At 41.8% G+C, this 26,106-nt stretch overlaps 1 protein-coding gene across 1 annotated transcript in view; it reads left to right on the plus strand.

Moving 5' to 3' along the window:
* LOC132401347 (dynein axonemal heavy chain 8-like) overlaps positions 1 to 26,106 on the plus strand; it is a 674,688-nt gene that overhangs the window by 85,441 nt on the left and 563,141 nt on the right. Inside the window, exons 10-13 of the mRNA XM_059983476.1 lie at positions 1,744 to 1,851; positions 1,947 to 2,048; positions 8,846 to 8,992; positions 18,365 to 18,562. Coding sequence (XP_059839459.1) covers positions 1,744 to 1,851; positions 1,947 to 2,048; positions 8,846 to 8,992; positions 18,365 to 18,562 — 555 coding nt within the window. The remainder of the gene's footprint in view (positions 1 to 1,743; positions 1,852 to 1,946; positions 2,049 to 8,845; positions 8,993 to 18,364; positions 18,563 to 26,106) is intronic.

The following is a 26,106-nucleotide window of genomic DNA, read 5'->3' on the forward strand; positions in this document are numbered from 1 at the left end:
CGCATTCTCAAACAGTTCAGTCGGATTAGTAAGACGTGGCCTGCCCTGTAAAAAGACATGGTGATGGTCTCCAATTAGGCCATGCTTTTCCAATTGTTCCTAAATCCTATCCCACTGACATGAGACTAACCAGTCTACAGTTTTCAGGAATGTCCCTTTTGCCCTTGAATAACAGAGCAGCATTATCCACTTGCCATCCTTCTGGAACCTTGCCTTTGATGAGAGAGGACATGCAGATCTAGGTCAAGACCTCAGCAAACAAATCTCTTTCCTCTACTGAATAACCTAGATATGCCCTATCAGGCCCTAAGAATATCCTGCAGAATGTTCCACCACTTTCTTCATCTTAAAATGTCCTTGCATATTTGCAAATTTCACACTGATCTTACTATTCTCCACTTCTTTTTCCCTGTTAAGTACCATGAAAAAACTAATTTGGGACCTCATACACATCCTCTTCCTCCAAGTACATGCTCCCTCCTTTATCCGATGTTTTCCCTAATATCCTCTTGCTCTTGATACATGTATAGAATACCTTTTGATTCTCTTTATACTACTTACCATGGCCACTGACTCTCCTAATTTCCTTTGAGTTCTTTTCTAAGTTCTTAATAATCCTCATGAGCTCATTTGATTTTAGTGTCCTTGTTTATGCTTCCTTTTCCTTTTGGACTAAATTCATCATCTCTCCTGACATTCAGCATTTCCTACTTGGCCTTTGTCCTTATTCAATCACAGTTGTATTCTCTGTAGTTGGTCTTTAAATACCCTTGTGATTAGAATCTGGAATGTGTACTTGAAGATTTGGCAGAGGCAGATATTCTCACTGCATTTAAGAAGTATTTAGGTAAGTATTTGAATTCTCAAGGTATAGGAAATAATCGACCCTTTGTGGGTAAATGGGATTAGTGCAGATAGGTACAATGATGGGGTAAAAGGCCGGTTCCTCTGCATTTGACTGACTCTTTGATCCTTGTTCCTGTTCTACCATCTAGTGTAATTATATCTGATCTATGCTATATTGCTCAATGACATATGTTAGCACAGTTCTATTGATCTCAAATTTAAATCTGAAAAAATATGTAGGATTACCAAATGGATATGCTAAGTACATCATAGGAAGACCTTACTCGACAAAGGTTCAAGCTATTTTCTCTTTGTACTATTATAATATCATTTACATTATACATGAAGATGGTGCTTTTGCATCTTAAAACAATTTATTATTTGATTTGAACAGTATTTGCCGTCCTTTGCTGTTAACTGAGCAATCACTTTTGGGAAAATAAGTGAGGAAAATCCCCTGGAGTTTTTCCTTCTCTAATGTTGTTACTTCACTTGCATGTTAAGAAATCCTGTTTTAGTACATTTAGTGCATTTTCACCATGGTTCTAGCAAAGTACAAATGGTAGGGCTGGTGAGACTTTTATTGTCTTGATTTCAATGTAGCTAATATTTCCAAAGTTACTGGTTTATTTTCAGTATATTAATGCTTTTTTCTTCTCTTTTATTTCTAAGCCAACATACCCTTTATAAACAAGTTAAAACAAAGCTATAAATAGTTAGCATCTCAATTCAAACCATCACAGATTACATCAAAGGCTTTTACCTGAATTTAAATAATCTTACAAGAGGTTTCTGTGCAAAGCTGACAAACAGAATAATGTAACTTTTATATTTATGTGTTATCTTAGAATAACCTTGTCTGCTTCTTTCATAGTTATAAAGTGATTCCTTTTTCAGGTGACTATGACAAAGAGTGTTCCAAATTTAATCAATACTATTCAAATGATTCATAATGTGTCACGGTATTACAACACTTCACAACAGCTGACTTCACTCTTTATTAAGGTAGGTATTTTTATTTATAAGAATATAACTACTGCATCAATTTGGATTTTGATTAATTCTGCCATAATATTGTTTTCTTTAAAAAAAAATCTTAGGTCACAAATCAAATGGTTACTGCCTGCAAAGCATATATCACACAAGACGGGACAGTTCATGTGTGGGATCAGGATTATGAAACTGTTATTAATAAAATGCAGGTAAAACTTTATGTATTGAATTTTTTTTTAAGCTGAGGAACAAGACTATTTAGTCCAACAGATCCATGATGGTGCTTAGGGCCCACACAAGCCTCCTTCCTTATCTAACCCTGTTAATATACTATTGTATTCTTCTTTCCAAATAGAGCATTTGTCAGGCCTGTACAGACAGGCACCTCCCAGTCTCCACCCAGCTAACAGGAATGACTTGCCACCTGTTTCCAACTCATCACCTACAGCCCATTTAAACCCAGTTCTCATGCACAGTCCTAGTTCACAAACTGAACAAGTCAGTCTCAAGCAGTTGTTTCTAGTCTTCAGTTACCTTGTTGCCTTGTCGTGTTCAGCATCCGTTCTCCCTTGTTTTGTGGCTCCTCGTGGTTTGTTGTTATGCATTTTATTATCAAAATGATCACTCACTGCTAATTCATTTTGGGTCAAGCCTCCTCTACATTTCCTGACAGGATGGGTGAAGAGTTTGCTCACCGATAGGAAATTGCTGCCAACATGAGTACACAATCCAGAAGCAGCAGGAAACCATTGATCATCTGCTCGACACCCAGCTCTCCGTCTTGTTACAGCAAAGATGTACCAGTCAACCTCCTCCCTCAGAGTCCTGGATTCCAGTGCCTGAACACTTCGACAGATCCGGGACCCAATTCTTCAACTTCCTGTCCCAGTGTGCCTGCATTTGGAGCTGCAGCTACCTTTGTTTTCTATGGAGTGAGCCAAGATTGCTTCTTTCTTAAGTAGACAATAAACTACCATTTACAATAAATTCACCACTGAGACGCATTGGGTTTTCGACAGTCTGGGAAGAGTAAGGGAGGCAGAGGATCAAGTACTTCATCACACTTGGTGCTGGATTACACCGTGGAATTTGGGAACCTCATAGCATAGTGCAGCTGTAATGTGCAAGTGTTGCTGGCCCATTACTATTATGGCCTATTGGAGCACTTGAAAGGTGTGCTGTCTACCTGGGAGATGCCCACTGACCTGATTACTCTGGCCCTCTGAGTTGACAAGCATTTTATGAAATGATGCCCCAGATCATCATCCAGAACCCCAGTTTAATTCCCAAAACTATTTCAGGCTGCAGGACCCTCAGTAGCAATGCTTCCAGAACTCCCTTAAGCCCTCAAGAGCTTGAGCCTTGGTGAGGAAACAACTTGTGCTCTTACTGCAGAGCAGCGGAACACCCTTGCATCAAATGCCAACTGCGTACGGAAAATAGCACCACCAGGAAGATACAAGGGGCCTTCTATCTGATCAGTTCCCCCAGCCTCTCATTCCAGCACCATTGCCTGACTCACTCTCTCTGTCCTTCACATCCCAAAGGCTCTGGTAAAGGCTCAGCAGGCAATTTTCTGGACCAGACTCTGTATGTGAAGCTTGGACCAACCCTATCTCACTCCTTCTAGCCATTGACAGGCATCTGTTTGGCCCTGGCATGGTCGGAGTGCACACTATCTCTGTACATTACCATCGGAGAACAGAGTCCATAGAATTCCTCCTTATCGACTCACCCAACACTCCTCTTGGTTACCCCTGGCTCTCCATTCATGACCTTCACTTTTGGCCATCTGGTTCACTGACAGACTAACTTACCAACTTCAGTTGACTTCGCCCTGTAAATCGGTGGAGATGTAAGAAGCTCTCAGCTCAGCACACTCCTGCAGGGATACCAATACTTAGCTTTGCCTTTAGTAAAAGGGAAGCCGGCACTCTGCTGCTTCACCGAGCACGTGACTGTGAGATCGACCTCCTCCGGGCACCACCCCTCCCTGAGGTCGCCCGTTCTCACTCTTCCCTCCTGAGACCCAAGCCATAAATGATTATATTGACAAAGCGTGGCTTCAGTTGACTGTCCCAGTCCCAGCTGGTGCAGGATCTCTGTCTCTGCATCAACTACCATGGACTCCTCAGAATCAACATTAAGAACTGCTACCCTCTCCCTTTGATGGATAGTGCATTCGAAACATTCCACGGAGCCCAGATCTTCACCAAACTGGATCCAGAGTACGTATGTCCTGATCTGCATCTGCCAGGGGAATGAATGGAAGACGGTGTTCATAACAGCCAATGGCCACAATGAAAACTTAGCCCTTTCAGACTTCCGAACAGTCCAGCTGCCTTCATACACAAGATCCTCTGAGACAAGCCACACAGGTATTTGTTTGTCTATCTTGACCACATCCTCATCTTCTCCAAGGACCCCTGGGCCACTTCTGTCACGTCCATTTAGCCCTTTGGTGTCTCTTTGAAAACCAACTGTCCTGCAAGTTAGAGAAGTGCCAGTTCCACACCCCATTCACTTCCTTCCTGGGTTACGTCCTTTCACCCCAAGGACCCAGACACAAAGAAAGTGCATACTGTTGTTAAATGGCCCTGACCCTGCTCCCTCAAACAGCTACAGTGCTTCTTGGACTTCTGCCAAATCTCCCTCACCAAATCACCTACCTCACAGATAACCTGGTCTGCTGCCACAGATCATGCCTTCAAGGAGCTCAACAGATGCTTCACCACTGCCTTCATTCTCCACCATCTCAATCATCTAGGGCATTCTGTAATAGAGATGGACACACCTGATGTAGGCACCGGGGCCAGCCTCTCCCAACAAGGAATGAACGGGAAGACACTCCCTTGTGCCATCTTCCGTGCAAGTTCAAATCTACACAGCACCGTGATGAAGTAGGAGACGGGCCCTCTTCTCCGATTTAACTTCATCTCCTACCGACCCGGCTCCAAGAACTCTAAGACAGATGCCCTGCCGTGACAGTTCGACCTAGCTGAAACTGCAATCGACCCTCAGCCCCTCAATCCATCCTCCCAGATCCTTGCTTCGATCATCTACGATCTTGAGAACTAGATCAGCCAGGCCCTAAACACGAGCCTGCTCTGGCCTACACTCCTGACAACCACATGTCTGTGTCTGCAGCCATGTGTTCCTAAGGCACTCCAGTGGGCCCTTCCTCACCCCTCTCCAGCCATCCAAGTGTACGATGGATCCTGGATTTTCTGTGATCCCAGTTCTGGTGGCCCACCCTGGTTACAGATGTATGCAGCTTCATCACTGCCTGCTCTCAATGTGTCCAGTTCAATTCCTCCAACCAGTTTCCCTCTGGGCTCCTGTAGCCCCTACTGGTCCTTCAATGGCCATGGTCCCACATTAACATGAATTTCATCATGAGTTTGCAACCTTCTGATGGGACCATGGTGATGGTTCTCCAAGGCAGCCCACTTCACTGCCCTCACCAAACTTTCGTCAGCCACTAAGGTGCAGACCTGATTCTCCAGCATGTAATTTGCCTCCATGGTTTCCCTCAGGACTTTCTTTCAAACCAGGGATCACAATTTGTCTCCTGCTTCCGGTGAGCCTTCTGCTCTCCTCTCTGTACCTTAGTGAGTTTGTCCTCTGGCTGTCATCTGCAGACCAACTCTTAACCAGCAAGCGCAGAAGTTTCTGCGATCCTTCACCGCTGCAAACCCTTCTACATGGAAGAAGTATTTGCCCTGGCCAAAGTCTCCCACGATCTGCACACCTCATCTACCATGGGCATGTCATCTTTTGAAGTGCGTAATGGCTACCAACACCTGTTCCCTGTAGAGCAGCCAAAGGTGGAGGTCCCATTCACCAGAGCTCTGGTTCATCACTCCCAGAATGCTTGAAAGAGAGTATGGAGGGCCTTCTTAGTTTCCGACAGCACTGTCAGACCTAACTACTGGTGGCATCCAGCCAGACTACTCTGATATAGGAACTGTGTCTGGGTGTCCATCTGAGATCTGCCCCACCCACCGACTCCTGCAAGGTCTCGTCCTAGTTCATTGGTCACTTTAAGATTACTTACTATATTAATCTACTCACTTATCATCTTTAGCTGCCACCATCCCTCAGCATCACATCTACCTTCCACATGCTTTGCCTCAAACCCGTTCTCCACGGACCACTCAACTCACGTGTGCCCAGGATAGTGGAAAGTGGTCCAATGTACATAGTTTGCTGGATGATGGATTCACATTGTCATGGACAATGTGCAGTTCCTTGTTAACTGGGAAGGGTGTGGTCCAGAGAAACCGCCTTAGGTGCTATCCAATTTAATCTTGGAACCATAGCTCATTGAAGACTTCACCAGACTCATTCTGATCATCCTGAGCCAACAGGTGCCGGCCATAGGAGGGGGTGCCTTGTCCGGCCTGCTGGGTAGGCACCTCCCAGTCTGCACCCAGCTTACAGGAGACAGGACACTTGTTTCCAACTCATCACCTGCAGCCTATTCAAACCCTGCTGTCATCCGCAGTCCTTGTTCACCCATCAGACCAGCCAGCCTCAACCAGTCTCTCCTGGCCTCAGTTATCTTGTTGCCTGTTTAGTATCTGTTCTCTCTTGTTTTGTGGCCCCTTGTGACTTGTTATTTTGCAGTTTATTAGTAAAGTGATCCCTTACCGCTAAATCATCTCTGCTGCTTTGTGTTTGGTTCAAGCTCCTCTGCGTTTCCTGACAGCATTGATACTGGTAATAAACTCTACTTCCTAACCACTATTAGGAAAAAGAACATGCTCCTGTTTTTTTGGTGTTTTTTTTTTAAGTAAATTCATTAGGGGCTGTGTTATATGGACTTTGATTCTAGCCTAACACATGTATGGGGACTATTGCGCTGACCAGTAAAAGCCTTTAATAAGGTCAGACATCCTATATCAGGTCACCTTTCTAAAACATCCAGTCACTCTTCCTGGTATAACTGCCAAGTATTACTATCTGTTCAGTAAATACCACAACCAAGAATTGCATTGAGACATCCATGAATTGGTAGGAAACTGGTGGGAAGCTGGGTGATCCAGAACTGGATAGTACAATGTTAGGATGAGGGATTAAATACAGATTTTTTTTTAGACATAAAAGTTGTAAATTGGAAATCTCTGACCCTACAGATGCTCATTTGTTTTGTATATTCAAGGGAAATAACCAAGTCATAGAAGAGACCAGGATAGGCTGCTCATCCATGATGATGAGCTGAACTAATTATCCCAATGATTTAATTAGTTCTTCTTCCTTGCACATTGAGTCAAGAGACAGATTCTAGAGAATTCTCATGAGAAACTAGACGATACATATGATTGAGTTACAAGATAAGGGGCTGGCTGGTTAAAATGGAGATTTCTTTTCTCCAAGGATGATAAATCTATGGACTTCTCTACCTTAGAAGGTCATGGAGACCAGTTCATTGGATGTATTTTAGGTGGAGGTAGATAAATTTTTGAAACATCGAGGAACTAGGGCTGTGGGAACTGGAACAGAAGAATTGAGGCCAGTATAGATCAACCATTTAAAAAATATCCAACCAACCCTAATTGGCATCGAGAATGCACTGACAAACTGCCTTTTTGAACTGCTGCAGTTCTTCAGGTATGTGTGATGCACCATCAATAACTCACTCTGAGACGTAACGGCGAGATATCGGCTTTTATTGACTGGAAGAAGGAACAAGCAGTGGTTGACTACCATACTACATCCTGGAGACTGAGAGGCTGGGCTCAGGCCTTGATCGCCTTTATACAGGGGTCTGTGGGAGGAGCCACAGGAGCAGTCAGCAGGGGGCGTGTCCAGGCAGGTATATGTCGTTTACCACAATGTGTATACCCAAAATTCTGTTAGGGAGGGATTTTTCAGGATTTTAGCTCAGTAATGGTAAAGGAATGGCAATAAGCTTCCAGGTCAAGTCGGTGGGTGGTCTGGAAGCTATCTCCCAGATGGTCTTCCTGTGCTTTGGCTGCCCTTATTATTCTAGCTGGTAGAGGTCATGGGTTTGGAAAGTGCTGTGTTAGGAATGTTAGTGGGGTTTTTGCAGTGAATCCTGAGAATGGTGCAAACTGCTGCTATTGTGAATCAGTGATAGTGAGTGATTGATTGTGGACAGGGTGCCTATCAAGCAGGATGCTGTGCTCTGCATGTTGCTGAAGTTGCTCTCATTCAGGCAAGTAGTCACACTCCTAACTCTTGTCGATTGTGGTCAGGCATTGCAAAGTTAGATTACTTGTCACAGGATTCCTGGCCTCTGACCTGCTCTTGTAACCACATTGTGTTGTGGCTTTTTTAGTTTCTGGGTCAGTGATAACCCTCCTGATATTGATAGTGGGAGATTCAGTGATGGTAATGCCATTGAATGTCCAGGGATGATGGCTGGATTTTCCATTGTTGGATATGTCGTTGTCTGGCACCAGTGTGGTGCAAGTTTTACTGCCATGGTGGCACATACTTGAGGCCTACCCTGTTTTCATGCGTTTAAATTCTTGCAAGTACAGGGAATGTCATTTATGATGGCAGTCTTTAAACTCATGAATGATTTTGAAGGCCTTATAAGGAAAAGTTATTTAGAATGACATGTGTCACTTAATAGAGGGCACATTTAACTGGTGGGAGAACACAATGAGCCAACGTGGTATGCAGCAAATTGGGTGGCATGGTAGCACAGCAGTTAGCTTAACACTGCTACAGTGCCAGTGACCTGGATTTGATTTCACCGCCATCTATAAGGAGTTTGTTCTCCCAGTAACCATGTGGCTTACCTCTGGCTACTCTAGTTTCCTCCCACATAACAAAGGTGTATGAATTAGGAGGTTAAGTGGTCACTTCGGTGTAATTGGGCTGCACAGGCTCGTTTGGCTGGCAGGGCTTGATACCAGGTGGTACCTTGAAATCAAACAAATAAAATTGCTGAATGTGTAGGATAAAAGATGAATAAGGTCAGATTCAAAAGATCATTAGAAATATGTAATTGTGTTAATTTTATTTACCTCAGGAATGCAAAAAATTATTGGTGGAGTATCGCAGATATTTCCAGAATACAAAGAAACATGCAACTGAAACAGAACAGGATAATCCTTTTGATGTGTCAGAAATGTACATATTTGGTAAACTTGAGGTCTTCTGTAAAAGGATGGTAAAGGTAAATGTACAGATTTATATTCATTTCCTTGACTGATAGAATTTAATTATTTTTTTACCTATACCATGCATTAGCTATGCCATTTATTAGAATTATTAAAGAAATCATATTCATGTGTAATGAATAAAATGTTATTGAAATGACTTTATTTCTTACATCCTTCATATATATATGAGTAAAAATCTTTACATTATGTCTCCATTTAAATGTGCAATTTATAGTAATTTATAATAAATAGTATGTACGAAAGGACGGTCAATATAACATAGAAATACAATTGTATCAGCATGAACTAATCAGTCTGATGGCCTGGTGGAAGAAGCTCTCCCGGAGCCTGTTAGTCTTGGCTTTTATGCTGCAATACCATTTCCAGGATGATAGCAGCTACAACAGTTTATGGTAGGGGTGACTCGGGTCCCCAATGATCCTTGGTGCCCTTTTTACATACCTGTCTTTGTAAATGCCTTGAATAGTGGGATGTTCACATCTACAGATGTGCTGGGCTGCCCACACCACTCTCTATAGAGTCCTGCGATTGAGGTAAGTACAGTTCCCATATCAGGCAGTGATGCACCCGGTTAGGATGCTGTCAATTGTGCCCCTGTAAAAGGTTTTTAGGACTTGGGGGCCCATACCAAACTACTTCAACTGTCTGAGGTGAAAGAGGTGTTGTGCCTTTTTCACCATTTTTTCAATGTCCAGACCATGTGAGATCTTCGATGATGTGGATGTTGAGGAACTTAAAGCTGTTTCACCCTCTCAACCCCAGATCCATTGATGTCTACAGGGGTTGGTCTGTCTCCATTCCTCCTGTAATCCACAAAAAGCTCCTTTGTTTTTGCAACATTGAGGGAGGCATTGTTTTCTTAACACCACTTTGTCAGGGTGATGACTCCTTCTCTGTAGGCTGCCTCATTATTACTTGAGATTAGGCCAATCAGTGTCAGCAAATTTAATGAACTGAAACCAAAAAAAATTTAAACAATGATCTCAGTGAGGACTGAATTAAAGCTGGCAGTTCTCTACAAAAGTGGAGAAAAAAATTAATAAATCCAGAGAAGTCTCCGACATATTCCTTCTGTGGTTTGTCAACATGGTAATTATGCAGACTAATGAATTATCTGATAAATTGCTAGAGGCAGGAGAGGCCTCATGAATATGTAGTGGAGGGTCATATTGTGCAATTAAGATTTTTTTTAACACATACTGCAGCCTGAGTCCATCTTAATAGAAAATCGTAATTGGATCACTCTGAAACTTTTGTTAAAGAGGAATTGAACTTCAGTATGAAAAGCAGAAAAACTTGTATCATTTGCATTGAAGAATTATTGTCAAATACTCATAGAGTAATACCAGATGGACATAAGCCCTTCATTCGGAGGTTATCAAATCTATGTATTTGCATGAACACTTTCTATATACAGAGCACACTTGCCATAAAAATGGCTCCCTTTGAACAAAACAAATAGTGTTCGTGAAGCTTTAACACAGCTCCTTAATGTCTACTGCCAGAAGAATCGTAGATAGCACTGCTCCCCTGCAAAACCTTGACATTAGCTGCACTGTTTCATTTCATACCTCAGCACTTACTCTTACAGCCTGGAATATACATAATTCCCTTACCATCATCTCGTACTGGAAGATCAACAAGTTTTGGGCAAACCAAAGTGCTTCTTCCTTGAGATGCCTTCCTTTTTTTTTAAAGAAAGGGGCTTCCCTTCCTCCACCATCAACTCTGCTCTCAAATGCATCTCTCCCATTTCACACACATCTGCTCTCACCCCATACTCCCGCCAATCCACTAAGGATAGGGTTCCCCTTGTCCTCGCCTACCACCCCACCAGCCTCTGTGTCCAACATATAATTCTCCATAACTTCCACCACCTCCAACAGGATCCCACCACCAAGGGCATCTTTGCCCCCCCCCACTTTCTGCTTTCCGCAGGGATTGCTCCCTATGTGACTCCCTTGTCCATTCACCCCCCCCTTCCCACCGATCTCCCTCCTGGCACTTATCCTTGTAAGCAGAACAAGTGCTACACCTGTCCTTACACTTCCTCGCTCACCACCATTCAGTGCCCCAGACAGTCCTTCCAGGTGAGGTGACACTTCACGTGTGAGTCAGCTGGTGTAATGTACTGCTCCTGGTGCGGCCTCCTATATATTGGTGAGACCCGATGCAGACTGGGAGACCGTTTCGCTGAACACCTATGCTCTGTCCGCCAGATAAAGCAGGATCTCCCAGTGGCCACACAGTTTAATTCCATGTCCCATTCCCATTCTGATATGTCTATCCATGGCTTCCTCTACTGTTAAGATGAAGCCATACTCAGATTGGAGGAACACCACCTGATATTCCGTCTGGGTAGCCTCCAACCTGATGGCATGAACATTGATTTCTCAAACTTTTGTTAATGCCCCTCCTCCCCTTCTTATCCCATCCCTTATTTATCTATCTATCTGTTCTCTCTTTTTCTTCTCTCTCTGTTCCTCTCACAATAACTCCTTTCCTGCTCTCCATCTCCCTTGGGTGTTCCCCTCCCCCTTTCTTTCTCTGTCGGCCTCCTGTCCCATGATCCTCTCCCTTCTCCAGCTCTGTATCCCTTTTGCGAATCAACTTTCCAACTCTTAGCTTCATCCCTCCTCCTCCTCTCTTCTCATATAATTTCGGATCTCACCCTTCCCCTCTCATTTTCATACCTCTTACTATCTTTTCCTTCAGTTAGTCTTGACAAAGGGTCTCGGCCCGAAACGTTGACCGTATTTCTTCCTATAGATGTTGCCTGGCCTGCTGCCTTCCACCAGCATTTTGTGGGTGTTGCTTGAATTTCCAGCATCTGCAGATTTCCTCGTGTTTGCTTCTTACAGCAGCACTTTTGTATGTCTTGATATGACCTCTTGTTATGCATCTACTAGGCATGAACCTTGACAAGAAATCTTGCATACTTTTCCAGAACTCCCTTGCAAAAGCACTTCAGAAAGATGTGAGTGATCATCTCATGCTCATTACAGATGTCCTGAGGGCACTGTGCACTGAAAGTAGATTCAGATTTTGCAGCAAGGATCTGATGGGTGGGTCACTCTCACTGCCAACCAAGTGAGATTGTAGTTTTTGGTGATGAGACATTCTGCCAAATGAATCTGATATTCTGCTCAGAATACCTGCAGAATGTTCATGACTGACCACTACCCGACAGACTAGAGGTTGAAGGTGCTTTTGTGAAAGAAGTTTTCTGTGAGGACAGGTAGTTCAGTGATGTCCAAGCTGTCAGAATTTCCTGTTGGGCACTGAACGAGACTGTGTCAGGAGCCTGTGTTTTGAGACCTGGTGTTGTAGTTGGGTTCTACTGACAAGCTTTGCAGTGTCTTTTATAGAAACCACAAGCCTAAACATCTTCATGATAACTTCTGTATATCCATTATGGGATTTATTATATGCTTATCACAGTGTGGACGATACAAAAACTCTCTGATCCCCCATTGTTAAAGATGAACTCTTGATCTTAACAGAGCAAGATCTCAGTTTTTTCAGCTGGTCACAATCAGCAGTAGTATTCATAAATAGTCTTCATTAATGAACTGGCAGTCTGTTAACACGGTAGTCTTTATTGTATTAGAATCTATTGTGTTTTATAGTTTAAATACCTCTTTTGAAACCTTTACAATCTTGCTTGAATTTCCTATTCAACCTTCACATCCTCCCTCAAATGTTATCACTAGAGTTGGATGCAATATTCCTTTTGTAGCTCATTTATATTGAACCTTTTTGAAACACTAATCTCCTTACTTTTGTAATCTATTTATGAATCCAGTATACTTTTAACCAGCTTCTCAGCATGTCCTGCCACTTTTAAATATTTATTCACCTTTTTATGAAGATCCATCTGCTCTCACACATCCTTTAGAACTATGTAATTTAGCTTGCATTGTATCCTTTCTGCCAAAATGAATCTTTTATGTAGTCCATCTGTTATGCCTGCCTGTTCTGCTTGGCTATCTAAATCCTCCTTAGTTTATTATGTATAATACTCCAATACCTACCATTTGAACCTCTTTGAATGGATTAAAACTAATGCAGACTCATTCTGCAGCATAACTCAGAACACTATTTTAAATTGTAACATATATGCAAATAATTTAGTATAAAATATTGTAAAATGAGATTGTGATAGAAAATACTACAGATTATAGTAAAGTACTCTAATAACCTTAAACAAGAGTTCTGATGGTTCTGATGAAGGGTCTTGGCCAGTAATGTTGACTGTTTTTTCTTTTCAGTTGATACTGCCTGTCCTGCTGAGTTCCTCCAGCATTTTGTGTGTGTAACTCTAATAATCTTAGTTTTTAACTCTTGTCTGCAACAATAACTTCATCTCCCAAATAACTAGCTCTTATTCCAATTCTCAATGCAATTTGCCATTGATCCACGTAATTGACTCGTGATGTACAGTCTATTTCCCTGCAAGTTTCCAAGGTGGACCAGTTATCTCCTCACCTTAATACAAAAGAATAACACATTGGATAACCATTTGATGCAAATCTTCCCCTTTGTGAAAGTCTCATTTATGCTTTCCCACAATGTACATTGTCAATTCACACATGATATCATTCAGTTATCAGAAAAAGTTGGTGGGAAAATAGATCAAAGCCTATTTGTACCTTTAAAAAGTCCTTACAGTACAGGAACACTTCAATTATGCTACAAACGTTCTGTGGAGAAAACACAATGTAAATTGTGTTAAAATATAAGATGCTGGAAAAACTAGGCAGATTATTTTCTCACATGGGTTTTATGTAATTTTTTCTTTTTTTTGAACTTTAAATTTTGTGCAAGTTAATCTGAAAGTATTAATTTTTGTCAAAGTTGATATACTATATCAGATCAATTGCAATAATGTGCTTATGCACATACAGCCAATTGATTGCTTTGAATCAATTGAGCCTCTGTGCAGGAGGCAGTCTCTTTTGGGCGTGTGCTTTCAAGTGTACGTCTTTCCCCTCGGCAGGCCCATTCATAGCTCCCATACCAAGTTGCCCAGCATGTACCACCCCTAATGTGTCTCAGTAAAAAGCACTTAATCATGCTGTTCCATTATCATTTCGTGCAGACATAACATTTGGTGACGAGTATCAAAACAAAAGAATAGCTGATCTACTTGAAGCATTCAATCTCTATTGTGCCGCAGCTCTGGTGAAATGGACTCCTGAGTCACGGCTGTGATGGAAAATGGCCTTCCTGGACTACATTGAACTCCTACCTACTTTAACACTGGCAATAAAGCTGGAGGAAGCAATGAGACACAAGCTGCACTGCAATGGATTTAGGAGAACTTGGGCAGAAATACTGAAATCCGGGTGAATACCATGGTGAAGTTCATGTTTAAGGAGAACTGCCAGCTGAAGTTTTACAAGGCCCACTCAGCGCTGTATGCCCTAGGCCCAAAGGTAGAGAAAGAACTTGACCAACCACAGACAGCAGATGTGATACAGCTGACCTTCAGAAGTGCAGAATTTAAGGAGTTTCTTGAGAAGAATTGTATTGGGCGCCTGACACTTCATTTGCTGGATCCCTATTCCTGTGTTCCCTTTCAGTTGTCGGTATCCTGGGTTCTGTATTTCCTTCCACTGTTCACCATGCTCCCTTTAAACCTGGAATTCACCGTAAGATATTTTATTTGGATGTACAATATTTGAAGAAAATATAAATTAAATATGTGCTGGGATCAGATAGTTTGGAAAATCTGTGAGTTTGTCATTGCTTAATGCTATTTAATGCTTGATCAGAGTTTTATTGCATCACCTTCACCATTCACTTCACCTGTTTTAAAATTACAGAACCCTTTTAATCAACTTTTAAATCAATGTTCTGTTATTGACGTCTCAGAAGCCTTTGTAGATTTCACTGAATATCAGAGGAACAAACTTAAAAAGATACAAACTTTAATTCCCATCATGATAATTACCTTTCATAAATTTTTCACTTTACTGTCACAAAGCAAATTGTCTCCCTGTAGATATATTGGAGTTAGCTATTCAGTGATGTTATTTTCATAGGAATAACAGATGTGCCCAAAATTACACACAGCAGGTTCCGTACATGCTGAAGTCAGTTTCATCAAGTGTGCGGCAACCAAACCAGCAGTGCCTAACAGAATCACTGGAGGCCACCTCTGGAAAAGTAAATCTTAATGTCGACTTCTGTTCTTTACTTCCTTGGTCCTATAAATTTGGGGAAACAGATCCAAGTTTTATATTCAAGGTGTGGTGAGCAAGTAGAGGAAATTGGAAATTTTTAGGAGAGGCTGGGATGTTTATTCTCCATGAATATATTTGACTGTGGGTACAGGTCATGAGCGACATGGATTTGGCTATGTGTTACTTCAATGTTACTCACGAGGGGCACTGTTGCTTCTTCTACCTCCACATTCAGATAAGTTATGTAACATCTTGGATAAATTTATCTCCCCACTGTGAAATGTGTTTTCAAAAAAAAAAATCCAGATGTTAGATGTTGGCTGTTTTCTTTTGGAAACAGAATAATAAGGCTTTTCATTTACAAATTATTCAAAAATTATTGAGCTAATCAAATAGCTTTACAGACTTCTAGATTGGGGCTCTTAACCTGGGGTCCATGGAGCCCAATAGATTCCAGGTCATCCATGAACTTGGATGGGAAAAAATTTGCATCTGTATTTTCACTAATGTATAACTGAAATTTAGCATTTTCATTCAAAAAGCTTACTACAATTAGAATTCAACTCAAAAAGCCTTGGAGAATTCTGGTATTCCTTGACAGAAGCCTATCCTTGTCTTGTAAAGACTGTAAGACCATTAAACAAAGGAAAAGAAATAGGCCATTTGGCCCCTGGAGTGTGATCTGCCATTTCATCATGGGTGAACCATTTCCCTCTCAACTCCATTCTCTTGCCTTCTCCCCATAACCTTTTGCATCCTGACTAATCTAGAATCTATCAACCTCTGCCTTAAATGCACCCAGTAACCTGGCCTCCTCAGCTGCCTGTGGCAATGAATTCCACAGATTCGCCACCCTCTGGCTAAAGAAATTCCTCCTCATCTCAGTTCTAAATGGATGTCCCTCTTGGAGGCTATGTCCTCTGATCCTAGACTCCCCCACCAAAGGAAACATCCTCCTCACATCCTCTCGATCTAGGCCTTTCAGTATTCGATAGGCTTCAATGAGATTTCTTCTCCTCCCATTCTTCTAAATTCTAGTGAGTACAGCCCCAGAGCTTTCAATTGCTGTTCATATTATAACCCTTTCATTTCCGGAATTAATTTTTCGAACCTCCTCTGAACCCCCTGCAATGTCAGCAGATCCTTTCTTAAACAAGGGGCCTAAAACTGCACAAAATACTCCAAGTGAGTATTGCAACCTTGCTTCTATATTCTAGTACTCTTCAAATGAGTGCTAATATTGTATTCACTTTCCACACCACTGATTCAACCTGCAAGTTAACCTTAAGTGAATCCTGCAAGAGGACTCTCAAATCCCTTTGCACCTCAAGTTTTTTGAATTTTCTCCCCATTTAGAGAACAGTCTATGCTTTTATTTCTTCTACCAAAGTTCATGACCAGGCAGGCACTTAATGACACTCTATTCCATCTGCCATTTCTTTGCCCATTCTCCTAATCTGTTTAAGTCCTTCTTCAGCCTCCATGCTTCCTAACACTACCTGCCTGCCCCTCCACCTATTTTCTTATCATCCGAAAACATGGCCACAGAGCCATCAGCTACCATCCAGGAAATGGTGCCACAGCGTAAAAAACGGTATCAATATGCTCCAGGACAGTTTCTTCCACTAGGCCATCAAACTGATTAATTCATGCTGATACAATTGTATTTCTAGGCTATATTGACTGTTCCGTTGTACATACTATTTATTACAAATTAATATAAATTGCACATTTAGATAGAGATGTAAAGATTTTTACTCCTCACGTATGTGAAGGTTGTAAGAAATAAAGTCAATTCAATTCAATTCCATTATCCAAATTGTTGACGTAAGATGTAAAAAGAAATGGTCCCAACGCAGACACCTGTGGAACTCCATGAGTCACTGGCAGCCAGTTTGTAAAGGATCACTTTATTCCCACTCTTTGCCACCTGCCAATCAGCCAATGCTTTAACTTGCTAGTATTTTTCAAGTAATCCCCTGGGCTCTTATTTTGCTTAGCAGCCTTATGTATGGCACATTGTCAAAGGCCTTCTGAAGATTCAAGTACACAACATCCATTGATTCTCCTTTGTCTATCTTGCTTATTATTTCTTTAAAGAATTCCAACAGATTTGTCAGGCAAGATTTTCCCTTAAGGGAACAATGCTGACTACAGCCTATTTTGTCATGTGCCTCCAAATACCCTGAAAGCACACCCTTAACAATCGACTCCAACATCTTCCCAACCACTGAGGTCAGGCTAACGAGCAGATAGTTACTTTTCTTCTACCTTCTTCCCATTTTGAAGGTGGAGTGATATTTGCAGCTATGCTCTGGAGGCATGCCAGAATCTATTGATTCTTGAAAGATTATTACTAACGCCCTCCATGATCTCTTCAGCCACCTCTTTTAGAACCCTGGGGTGTAATGCATCAGTTCTAGGGGACCTTCAGATCTTCCTGCTTCCCAAGCACCATCTTCCTAGTAAGAGCAGCTGCACTCCTTTCTGCCACACTCGTACTTCCAGTGTCTTCTGTTATGTTTGTTCTTGATAAAGACAAACTTTGTGTGGGTTGACTCTGCAACATCTTATTACAAAACTCCTCTTCAACACTGAGCACCTGTGACCCTTCCACCATTGTAGCTTCTGGTTCCTGCTGAACTGTTCAAATTGGCCGCTGGGAATTGAAGTTCTTTATTATGCACTCATCTTCCCCCTTTAAGGAAAAATAAAAACAGTAGCATATCCTCATAAACCTGCAAGGAACAACAACCCTTTCCAACAAAGGTATCTACATTCTGGAGCTGGTCTTTTTTCTGTATAGTACAACTAGCTAGGCTGCTGTTACATGGATGAATTCAGAGCGTAAATGGATATGGAATCAATGAAGGCAAATGGGATTAGTATAGATAGGTATGATGGTCAGTGTAGATGTGGTGGGCCAAATGGTCTGTTTTTATATTATTCAACTTTGACTGTGACCTAGTTGTCAAGTGGCTTCCTTTGATGCTGCAGCTATCTGCAATTTTGAAATACTAAAAAGGGGAAAAACATGGAGGGCTGTGGGGAGAAGTCAGGTAAGTGGGACTCATTGGGCTATTATTATGAATCACCATTGTACTCAGCAGCTTCCTTTACTGTGATTCTGTGAATTTTCATCAAGAAAAAATAATTCTAATCTCATTGACATTGCAGATCACTGCAATGGTTGACATAGTGAAGACCTTTTCAACGTTGCAACATTCCACAATTGAAGGAATAGAAATCCTGGCAATCAAATTCCATAATATTTGTTTGAATCTGAAGAAGAACCATTATGACATTCTGGATCCTCGTAAAAAGGAGTTTAATGCAGACCATGCGGTATTTATGAAACAGATATCTGATTTAGAGGTAACAGAAGTTATTGCAAATACACTCTGAGATTATAACCATTTTTTCCTTAGTAAGTTAAATCCACACTCGCCTATGTACCACTCCTATAATTTTTTTTATCTTTCGTTGGTGACTATCATCTTACTGTCATATGCATATAAAGAAGTTAGATTACTAACCTTGAATTCATAGTTCAAAAAGTGGAGTAATTTCCTGAATGAAAATTTGAGAAATAAGGTTTAGTTGCAGGATGATCTCTTGTCCATTTCAGAGGAATCTATTATGGCACATAATATGTCAATCAGAGAATTGTGTATTATCAGTTACTGAGTACATTAAAGATCTATAAATGAAAGGTCATCAATTTAATGTGCTGCCTGCTCTGAATATTTCCAGAATTTTATATTTATTTTAAAAGCAAGAGGTGAATGAGAGAGAGAGCAAAGGAAGGCACTGGAGCCAGTGGACGTGGGTGAAATACTAAATGAGTACTTCAGTTTGTAGACACCATGTCGAGGGCATGGAGGATAGTGAGATCAGGGAGAGCTATGCTGATATTCCAGGGCATGTTGATGTTATGAAGGAGAAGGTGTTGGGTTTTTGAGTAACATTATTGTGGTTTAGTTCCCAGGACAAGAGAGAAAATTGCTGGGACCTTGGCAAAAATCATTGTATCCCCTTTATCTACAGTTGAGGTCTCAGAGAAGTGGGAATAGCCAATGTAACCTTGCTAATTATATGAAAATTGGCGGAGTTGTGGATAGTAAGGAAGGTTGTTAAAGAATAGGCGAAGATTCAAGATTGTTTATTGTCACTCTTCAGTACACAAGTGTAAATGAGATTGTTACTTCAGCTCCAATACAGTATAAAAACACAATAAGCATAAAGAACACAACAAAAAACGAAAAAAGAGAAATATAAATATAAAAGCAATCTTATAAAACAATGTACAAATAAATAATGATTATATAGATCTATTGATTGTATACGCAAACAGAAATGCTAAGGTGATTTGCATGTAGCATTGGCGGATGCAGTTAATGAGTGGGGGAGATTGATCAGCTTGACGGCTTGGGGGATGTAACTGTTTGCAGTCTAGTGGTCCTGGCATGGACGCCACGTAACCTCTTCCCTGATGGGAGTGGGACAACCAGTCCATAAGCAGAGGATTGTGCTGGGAACAGCCCCCAAGTGTTGCCACACTATTGGCATCGATGTAGCATGCCCATAACTCAAGACTAGAAGTTGATTAGTAGAAACAAGAGGCTGCAGATGCTGGAATCTGATTGAAAAAGAAAGATATGTGGAACTAGATAACGGAGGAATGAGGGGCAGAGAGAATCAGGTAGGGAATGAAACTGAATGTAACAGTGGGGGTGGAGGTTGGGGGTTGTCTGTGGATGCTAGCCTGAGACAGAAAGGAGTGAAGGTTACCTGAATCTATAAAATTCACTATTCATATCACTGGGATTCAGCAACCCAAGCTCACTCTGACAGCGAAGAGGGCTAAAGTCTGAGAGATTAGTGTGGGAAATTGCATGCAACTGAGAGGTCAAGATGGCTACTGTGGACAGAGCATGGGTGTTATGTAAGATGCTCTAGGCTTGGTTTCATCAATATTGACAAATTACATCAGGAACATCAAGTGGGAGTTGTGGGCTTGTGGGGCTTGTTCTTATGCTGTGCTCTTCTATGTTTTATGTTCTACAGTATATTTTCTGTTTTTGCTTTGGCTACCAGCATCTAATATTTTTCCCCTTGTGTAGATTTTGATTATACAATGATCGAAGTCTTTGCAGATCATTTATGGAGTTGTATAACATGGAAGTGGTCCCACAGCCCACCAGATCCATGCTGACCTTTTTGCTTATCTACACTAACATTACTTTCCTTCTTTGCCTTGCCTGCTTAAGTGTATGTCTAAAGGCCTTTTACACACAGTACTTGTATCTGATTCCATCACCCCTGTGGCAGTACATTCCAGATACCAATTGTAAACACAAGAGATTCTGCAGATGCTGGAAACCCTGAGTAACACACACCAAATACAGGTTAGGCAGGATTTATGGAGAGGAATAAAGAGTCAATGTTTTGGGTTGAGACCTTTCATCAGGACTTGAAAGGAAGGGGAAAGAAGCCAGAATAAATTTGGGAGAGGAGGAGGAGTTGGCCCCAGTTATGTTTCCCTTTTCATTGACAATATGGAACAGTCGACTTTCTAGATATGGAATTATCAGCACTGGTGATGCTCTGAACTCTTTCTGACAATTGCATTGGTGTTGCTTCATGCATCCCTGCCCTCAGATTTACTTGGTCCATTTCTCTCTCCATCTTGATCTCTCTGTCTCCATCTCTGGAAACAGACAAAAACTAATGTATTTTATTATTCTGCTGATTATTAGTTATCTTGACAGTACCTCTTCCCAACATGTCACTTGTAAAAATGACCTTCCCTTTTCTCAGTTCCTCCATCTCTACCACATCTGTCACAGGATCAGAATTTCCTTTCCAGAACATCAGTGATGTCCTCCTCCAGAGAGTGGGGCTTCCCTTCCTTTACCATTGATGTTGTTCTCACCTCCATCTCCTCTATTCCCAGATATTTGCCTCATCCCATCTTCCTGCCAGAGTAATGGGGATAGAGTTCCTCTTGTCCTTAACCTGCAACCCTTTGAGCCTCCACATCCAGTAAGCACATCTTTTTCCCCCACTCCTCTCCACCTTCTGTAGGGATTGCTCTCTTATGATTCCCTTGTCCTTCCATCCTTTCCCACTGATCTCCCTCCTGGCACTTATCCCTGCAAGCAGCACAAGCACTATGCTTGCTCATTCACCTCCTCTCTCACTACTGTTTAGGGCCTAAACAGTCCTTCCAGGTAAGGCAACACCGCACCTGCCAGTCTACTGGGGTCACCTACTGTATCCAGTGTTCCAGGTGTAGATTCCTTTACATCAGTGAGACATGACGTACTGTAGATAAGTGAACTGCTTAGTCAATCATCTTCACTCCATCTGTAACAGGGAGGATTTTCTGTTGGCTAACTACTTTAATTCCACTCTCCATTCCTATTCTGACATTTCAGTCCATGGCATCCTCTACAACCACTCTTAGCTTGAAGGAGCAACATGTTGTATGCTGTCTTGGTAGCCTCCAAACTGACAGGATGAAAGTCGATTTCTTCAATTTCTAGTAATTTCTCCCCACTTCCCTTTCTCTCCTTTTCTATTTTCCTCTCTTGCCTATCACCTTCCTCTTGCTATCCTCCTCCTTCCCTTTCTGCTATGGTCCATGCTCCCCTCCTATTAGATTCCTTCTTCAGCCCCTTTCCCTTTTCCACCTATCACTTTTCAACTTCACTCCCTCACCTCACTCACCTGGCTTCACCTAACCAGAGGCAGTTCACAAGGATGATTCTGGGAATGAAAGAGTTATCATACAAAGAATGTTTGATGGCTCTGGGTCTGTACTTGCTGAAATTTAGAAGGCTGAAGAGGGATCTCATTGAAACCTTTCGAATGTTGAAAGGTTTAGACAGAGTAGATGTGGAAAGGATGTTTCCCATTGTCCAAAGCCTCAAGATAGAAGGACATCCATTTAAAATGGAGATGTGGAGAAATTTCTTTAGCCAGAAGGTGGTGAATTAGTTACCACAGGCAGCCGTGGAGGCCAGGTCATTGGGTGTATTTAAGATTGATAGGTTCTTGATTGGACATGGCATCAAAGGTTACGGGGAGAAGGCCAGGGCGTGGGGCTGAGGGGGGTGGTTAAAGAACAGCTATGATTGAATGGTGGAGCTGACCCGGTGGGCCAAATGGCCTAATTCTACTTCTATGTCTTATGGTCTAATCCCCTTCCGGCTTGTACTCCTTCCCCTCCTCTCACCTTCTTATTCTGGGCTTCTTCCCCTTTCCTTTACAGTTCTGATGAAACATGTCATCCAAAAGCTGAACTGTTTACTCCTTTTCCATAGATGCTGCCTGACCTGCTGAGTTCCTCCAGATGCCAATCGCTCTGTTTAAAAAAAAACTTTCCCCTGAGGTCCCTTTAAAATCTCCTATTTCTCACCCTAAAACTATGCAGTCTTGTTCAGATCCCTCACATAGGAAAAAAGATTTTGATAATATCAAGTCTGCTTTGGTCCAGGAGAAACAAATCCACTCTTAACCCATAATTTGAAGTCCTGCAAATGAGGAGACATATTGAGGATTGGAAGCACCCAATATTGTCACAGCACCTGCATTATATTCCTATACGTACGAACACAAGTGTGCCTCCTATTCAATGACCTGCGTTGGCACTTTCAGGGAACTATGGACTTTGGGTCATTAACATTCCTTATTGCCCAGCCATTTACTGGGTATGTCCTACACTTGTTCTACTTCTCAAAACACATCACCTCACAAATTGGTATTTGATCTGATTTTAAATGCATTCTGTGCAGTGTTAACTGTCATTTGGAGGAGTGAAATCCACACAAAATCTACCCTGCATGGTCAAAGAAAACATCCTGCATGCCACAGTTCCTGGACAGACATTGGATTGCATAGTAAGAGAACATTCAAAAGAAGTGACTTGGGCATTTGCGACATGTTGCATGCCTCAGTTCCTGAGATGTTGAACTGTGCATAATTAGGCTCTTGGTAAGGACCAGTAAAAAGAAGGTAGGTTTAAGTAGAGCAGCCATTGTGTGAAGGGGCCATGGTAAGAGTGGGGACTTCAGGCTTTACCTCTCCTTGTTGAAGCCTCATGAGCCAGAGGCAAGGAGGGAGGGCTTCAGATTTTTGGATCACTGTTTTTTTTTCAGGGAAAATGGGACCTGTATAGAAGGGCTGATTTGCTCCTGAATTAGAAGGTGACTAGTATCTTTGTGGGAAGATTTGTAGTGCTGTAGAAAGTGGAGTTTAAGCTAGGGTTGCAAGGGGATGGGAACCAGAGCACCAGAGTAGATAGTGGAGTGGTTTGGGAAAGATGTTAAGCCTACATACAAAGTCAGGGATCAAAGTACTGAGCATGGTGACACTAATGCTCTGAGTTGCCTACATTTCAATGCAAGGAATATTGTAGGAAAAGTGGCTGAGCTTAGAGCATGGATCAGCATGTAGAATTATGACATTGTAGCCATTAGTGCAGGGGTTCCCAACCTGGGGTTCATGAACCCCATGGTTAATAGTAGGGATCCATGGCATAAAAAAGGGTTGGGAACCTTTGCATTAGTAAGACTTGGCTGCAGGAGATCAGGACTGGCAGCTCAATATTCCAGGGTTCCATTGCTTTAGATGTGACAGAGCAGGAAGGATTAAAGGGGCAGGAAGGATTACTATTCAGGGAAAATGTCATGGCAGTGCTGAGACAGGAGAGCTTGTCTATTGAGTGTTTTATGGAGGGAAATGAGGAATAAGAAAGGGATGACCATTTTAAAAGGATTATATTTTAGACCGTCCAACAGTCTGTGGGATTTAGAGAAGCAAATTTGTATAGATATCGCAGACTGTTGCAAGAAAAATGAAGATGTGATAGGTGATTTTAATTTTCCACTTATTTTTGGGATTCACATACTGTAAAAGGACTGAATGAGAGAGAGTTTGTCAAATATGTTGGAAGAAAGTTTCCTTAATCAGTATATTGAGGTCCTAATTAGAGAGACTGCGATATTGGGCAGGTGGCAGAAGTTTGTGTTGGGGAGCACTTTGCATCTAGTGATTATAATGCCATACATTTTAAGATAATTATGGAGAAGGATAGGTCTGGTTTTTGGGTTGAGGTTGTATATTGGAGAAAGGCCAATTTTGATGGTATCAGAAAGGGTCTGGCAAATGTGGATTGGGACAACTGGTTTCCTGGTGAAGGTGTACTTGGTAAGTTGATGGCCTTCCGACGTGCAAAAGTATAGGCAGGAAGGATCAAATGAGGTAGTTGAGTATAAGAAGTGCAAGGAAACACTAAGAAGGAAATTGGGAGGGCTAAGAGTGTGGAAAGAGCTGTCAGCAGAAGTGGATGTGAGTTTGACCTCAATATTTAAGACAAACTTGGCAAGGTATATGGAAGAGTATAGTTTGGAGGGTTATGGTGCTAGTGCAGGTCAATGGCACTAGCAGATTAATAGATCAGCATGGACTAGATGGGCTGAAATGCCTGCCTTTGTGCTGTAGTGTTCTATGACTCTATATTAACAGATAGCCTCATCAGCTAAAGGAATGCAAAGAGAACCTTTTATCCTAGCACATTATCAGAAATAAAAAATAGGTTGCTCTAGCAGAAAGGTGAAGGAGAATCCTAAGGGATTCCACAGATTTCAAGATTTTTCTAAGAGCAGATCGATGGCAAGGGACAACATTGGTCCTCTGGAATATCGGAGTGATCATCTATGGATGGAACTGAAAGAATGGAGGAGATCTTCAATGTAGTTTTTGCATCTTTATTTACTCGGAAAACAGTCAGAGTCTACAGAGGTGAGGGCAAACAACAGGGAGGTCATGGACCATTCAACAGATTACAGAGGAGAAGTTATTAGCTGTCCTAAGGAAAATTAGGGTGGGTTAATCCCCAGGGCCTGATGAGATATTCTCTTTGGACCTTGTGGGAGGCTAGTGCAGAAATTGTAGGGGCTCTAGAAGAGATATTTAAAAAGTCTTTAGCCAATACAGAGGTGTCAGAGGATTGTAGAATAGCTAACATCATTCTGTTGTTTAAGAAAGGCTCTGAGAATAAGCCAGGAAATTATAGGGCAATGAGCCTGATATCAGTAGTGGTTAAGTTATTGGAAGGTATTCTAAGGGACTGGATATACAAGTATTTGGATAGACAGGGACTGCTTAGAGTTATTGAATGTGGCTTTATGCATGGTAAGTCTTACTGAGTTTTTCCAAGGAAACCACCAGCAAAAATGATGAAAGAAAGACAGTGGATGTTGTCTTTTTAGACTTTTGCAAGGCTTTTGACAAAGTCCTACATGAGAGGTTGGTCAAGAAGGTTTAGTTGCTTGGCATTCAAGCTGAAGTAGTAAATTGGATTGGACACTGGCTTCGTGGGAGAAGTCAGAGTGGTAGTAGATGTTGCCTCTTTGGAGGCCTGTGACTAGTGGTGTGCCACAGGGATTGGTGCAGGGTCCATTGTTTGCCATCTATGTCAATGATATGGATGATGATGTGGTAATCTGGATCAGCAAATTTGAAGATGACATCAAGCTTGGGGTGTAGTGGACAGCAAGGAAGACCATCAAAGCTTGCAGTGGGATCTAGACCAGCTGGGAAAACAGGCTGAAAAATGGTAGATGGAATTTAATGCAGAAAAGTGTGAAGTATTGCACTTTGGGATGGTAAGCAGGCTAGGTCTTACATGGTGAGCAGGAGGGCACAGAGGACTGTGGTAGAACAGAGGGATCTGGAAATACGATTCTATAATTCCTTGAAAGTGGCTATACAGGTAGATAGGGTCATAAAGAGAGCTTTTGGCACATTGGCCTTCAAAAATCAAAGTATTGAATACAGGAGTTGGAATGTTATGCTGAAGTTGTACATGATATTGGTGAGGTCTAATTTGGAGTATTGTGAGTAGTTTTGGT

Source organism: Hypanus sabinus, chromosome 10, assembly GCF_030144855.1.
Source record: "Hypanus sabinus isolate sHypSab1 chromosome 10, sHypSab1.hap1, whole genome shotgun sequence".
Classification (NCBI taxonomy): domain Eukaryota; kingdom Metazoa; phylum Chordata; class Chondrichthyes; order Myliobatiformes; family Dasyatidae; genus Hypanus; species Hypanus sabinus.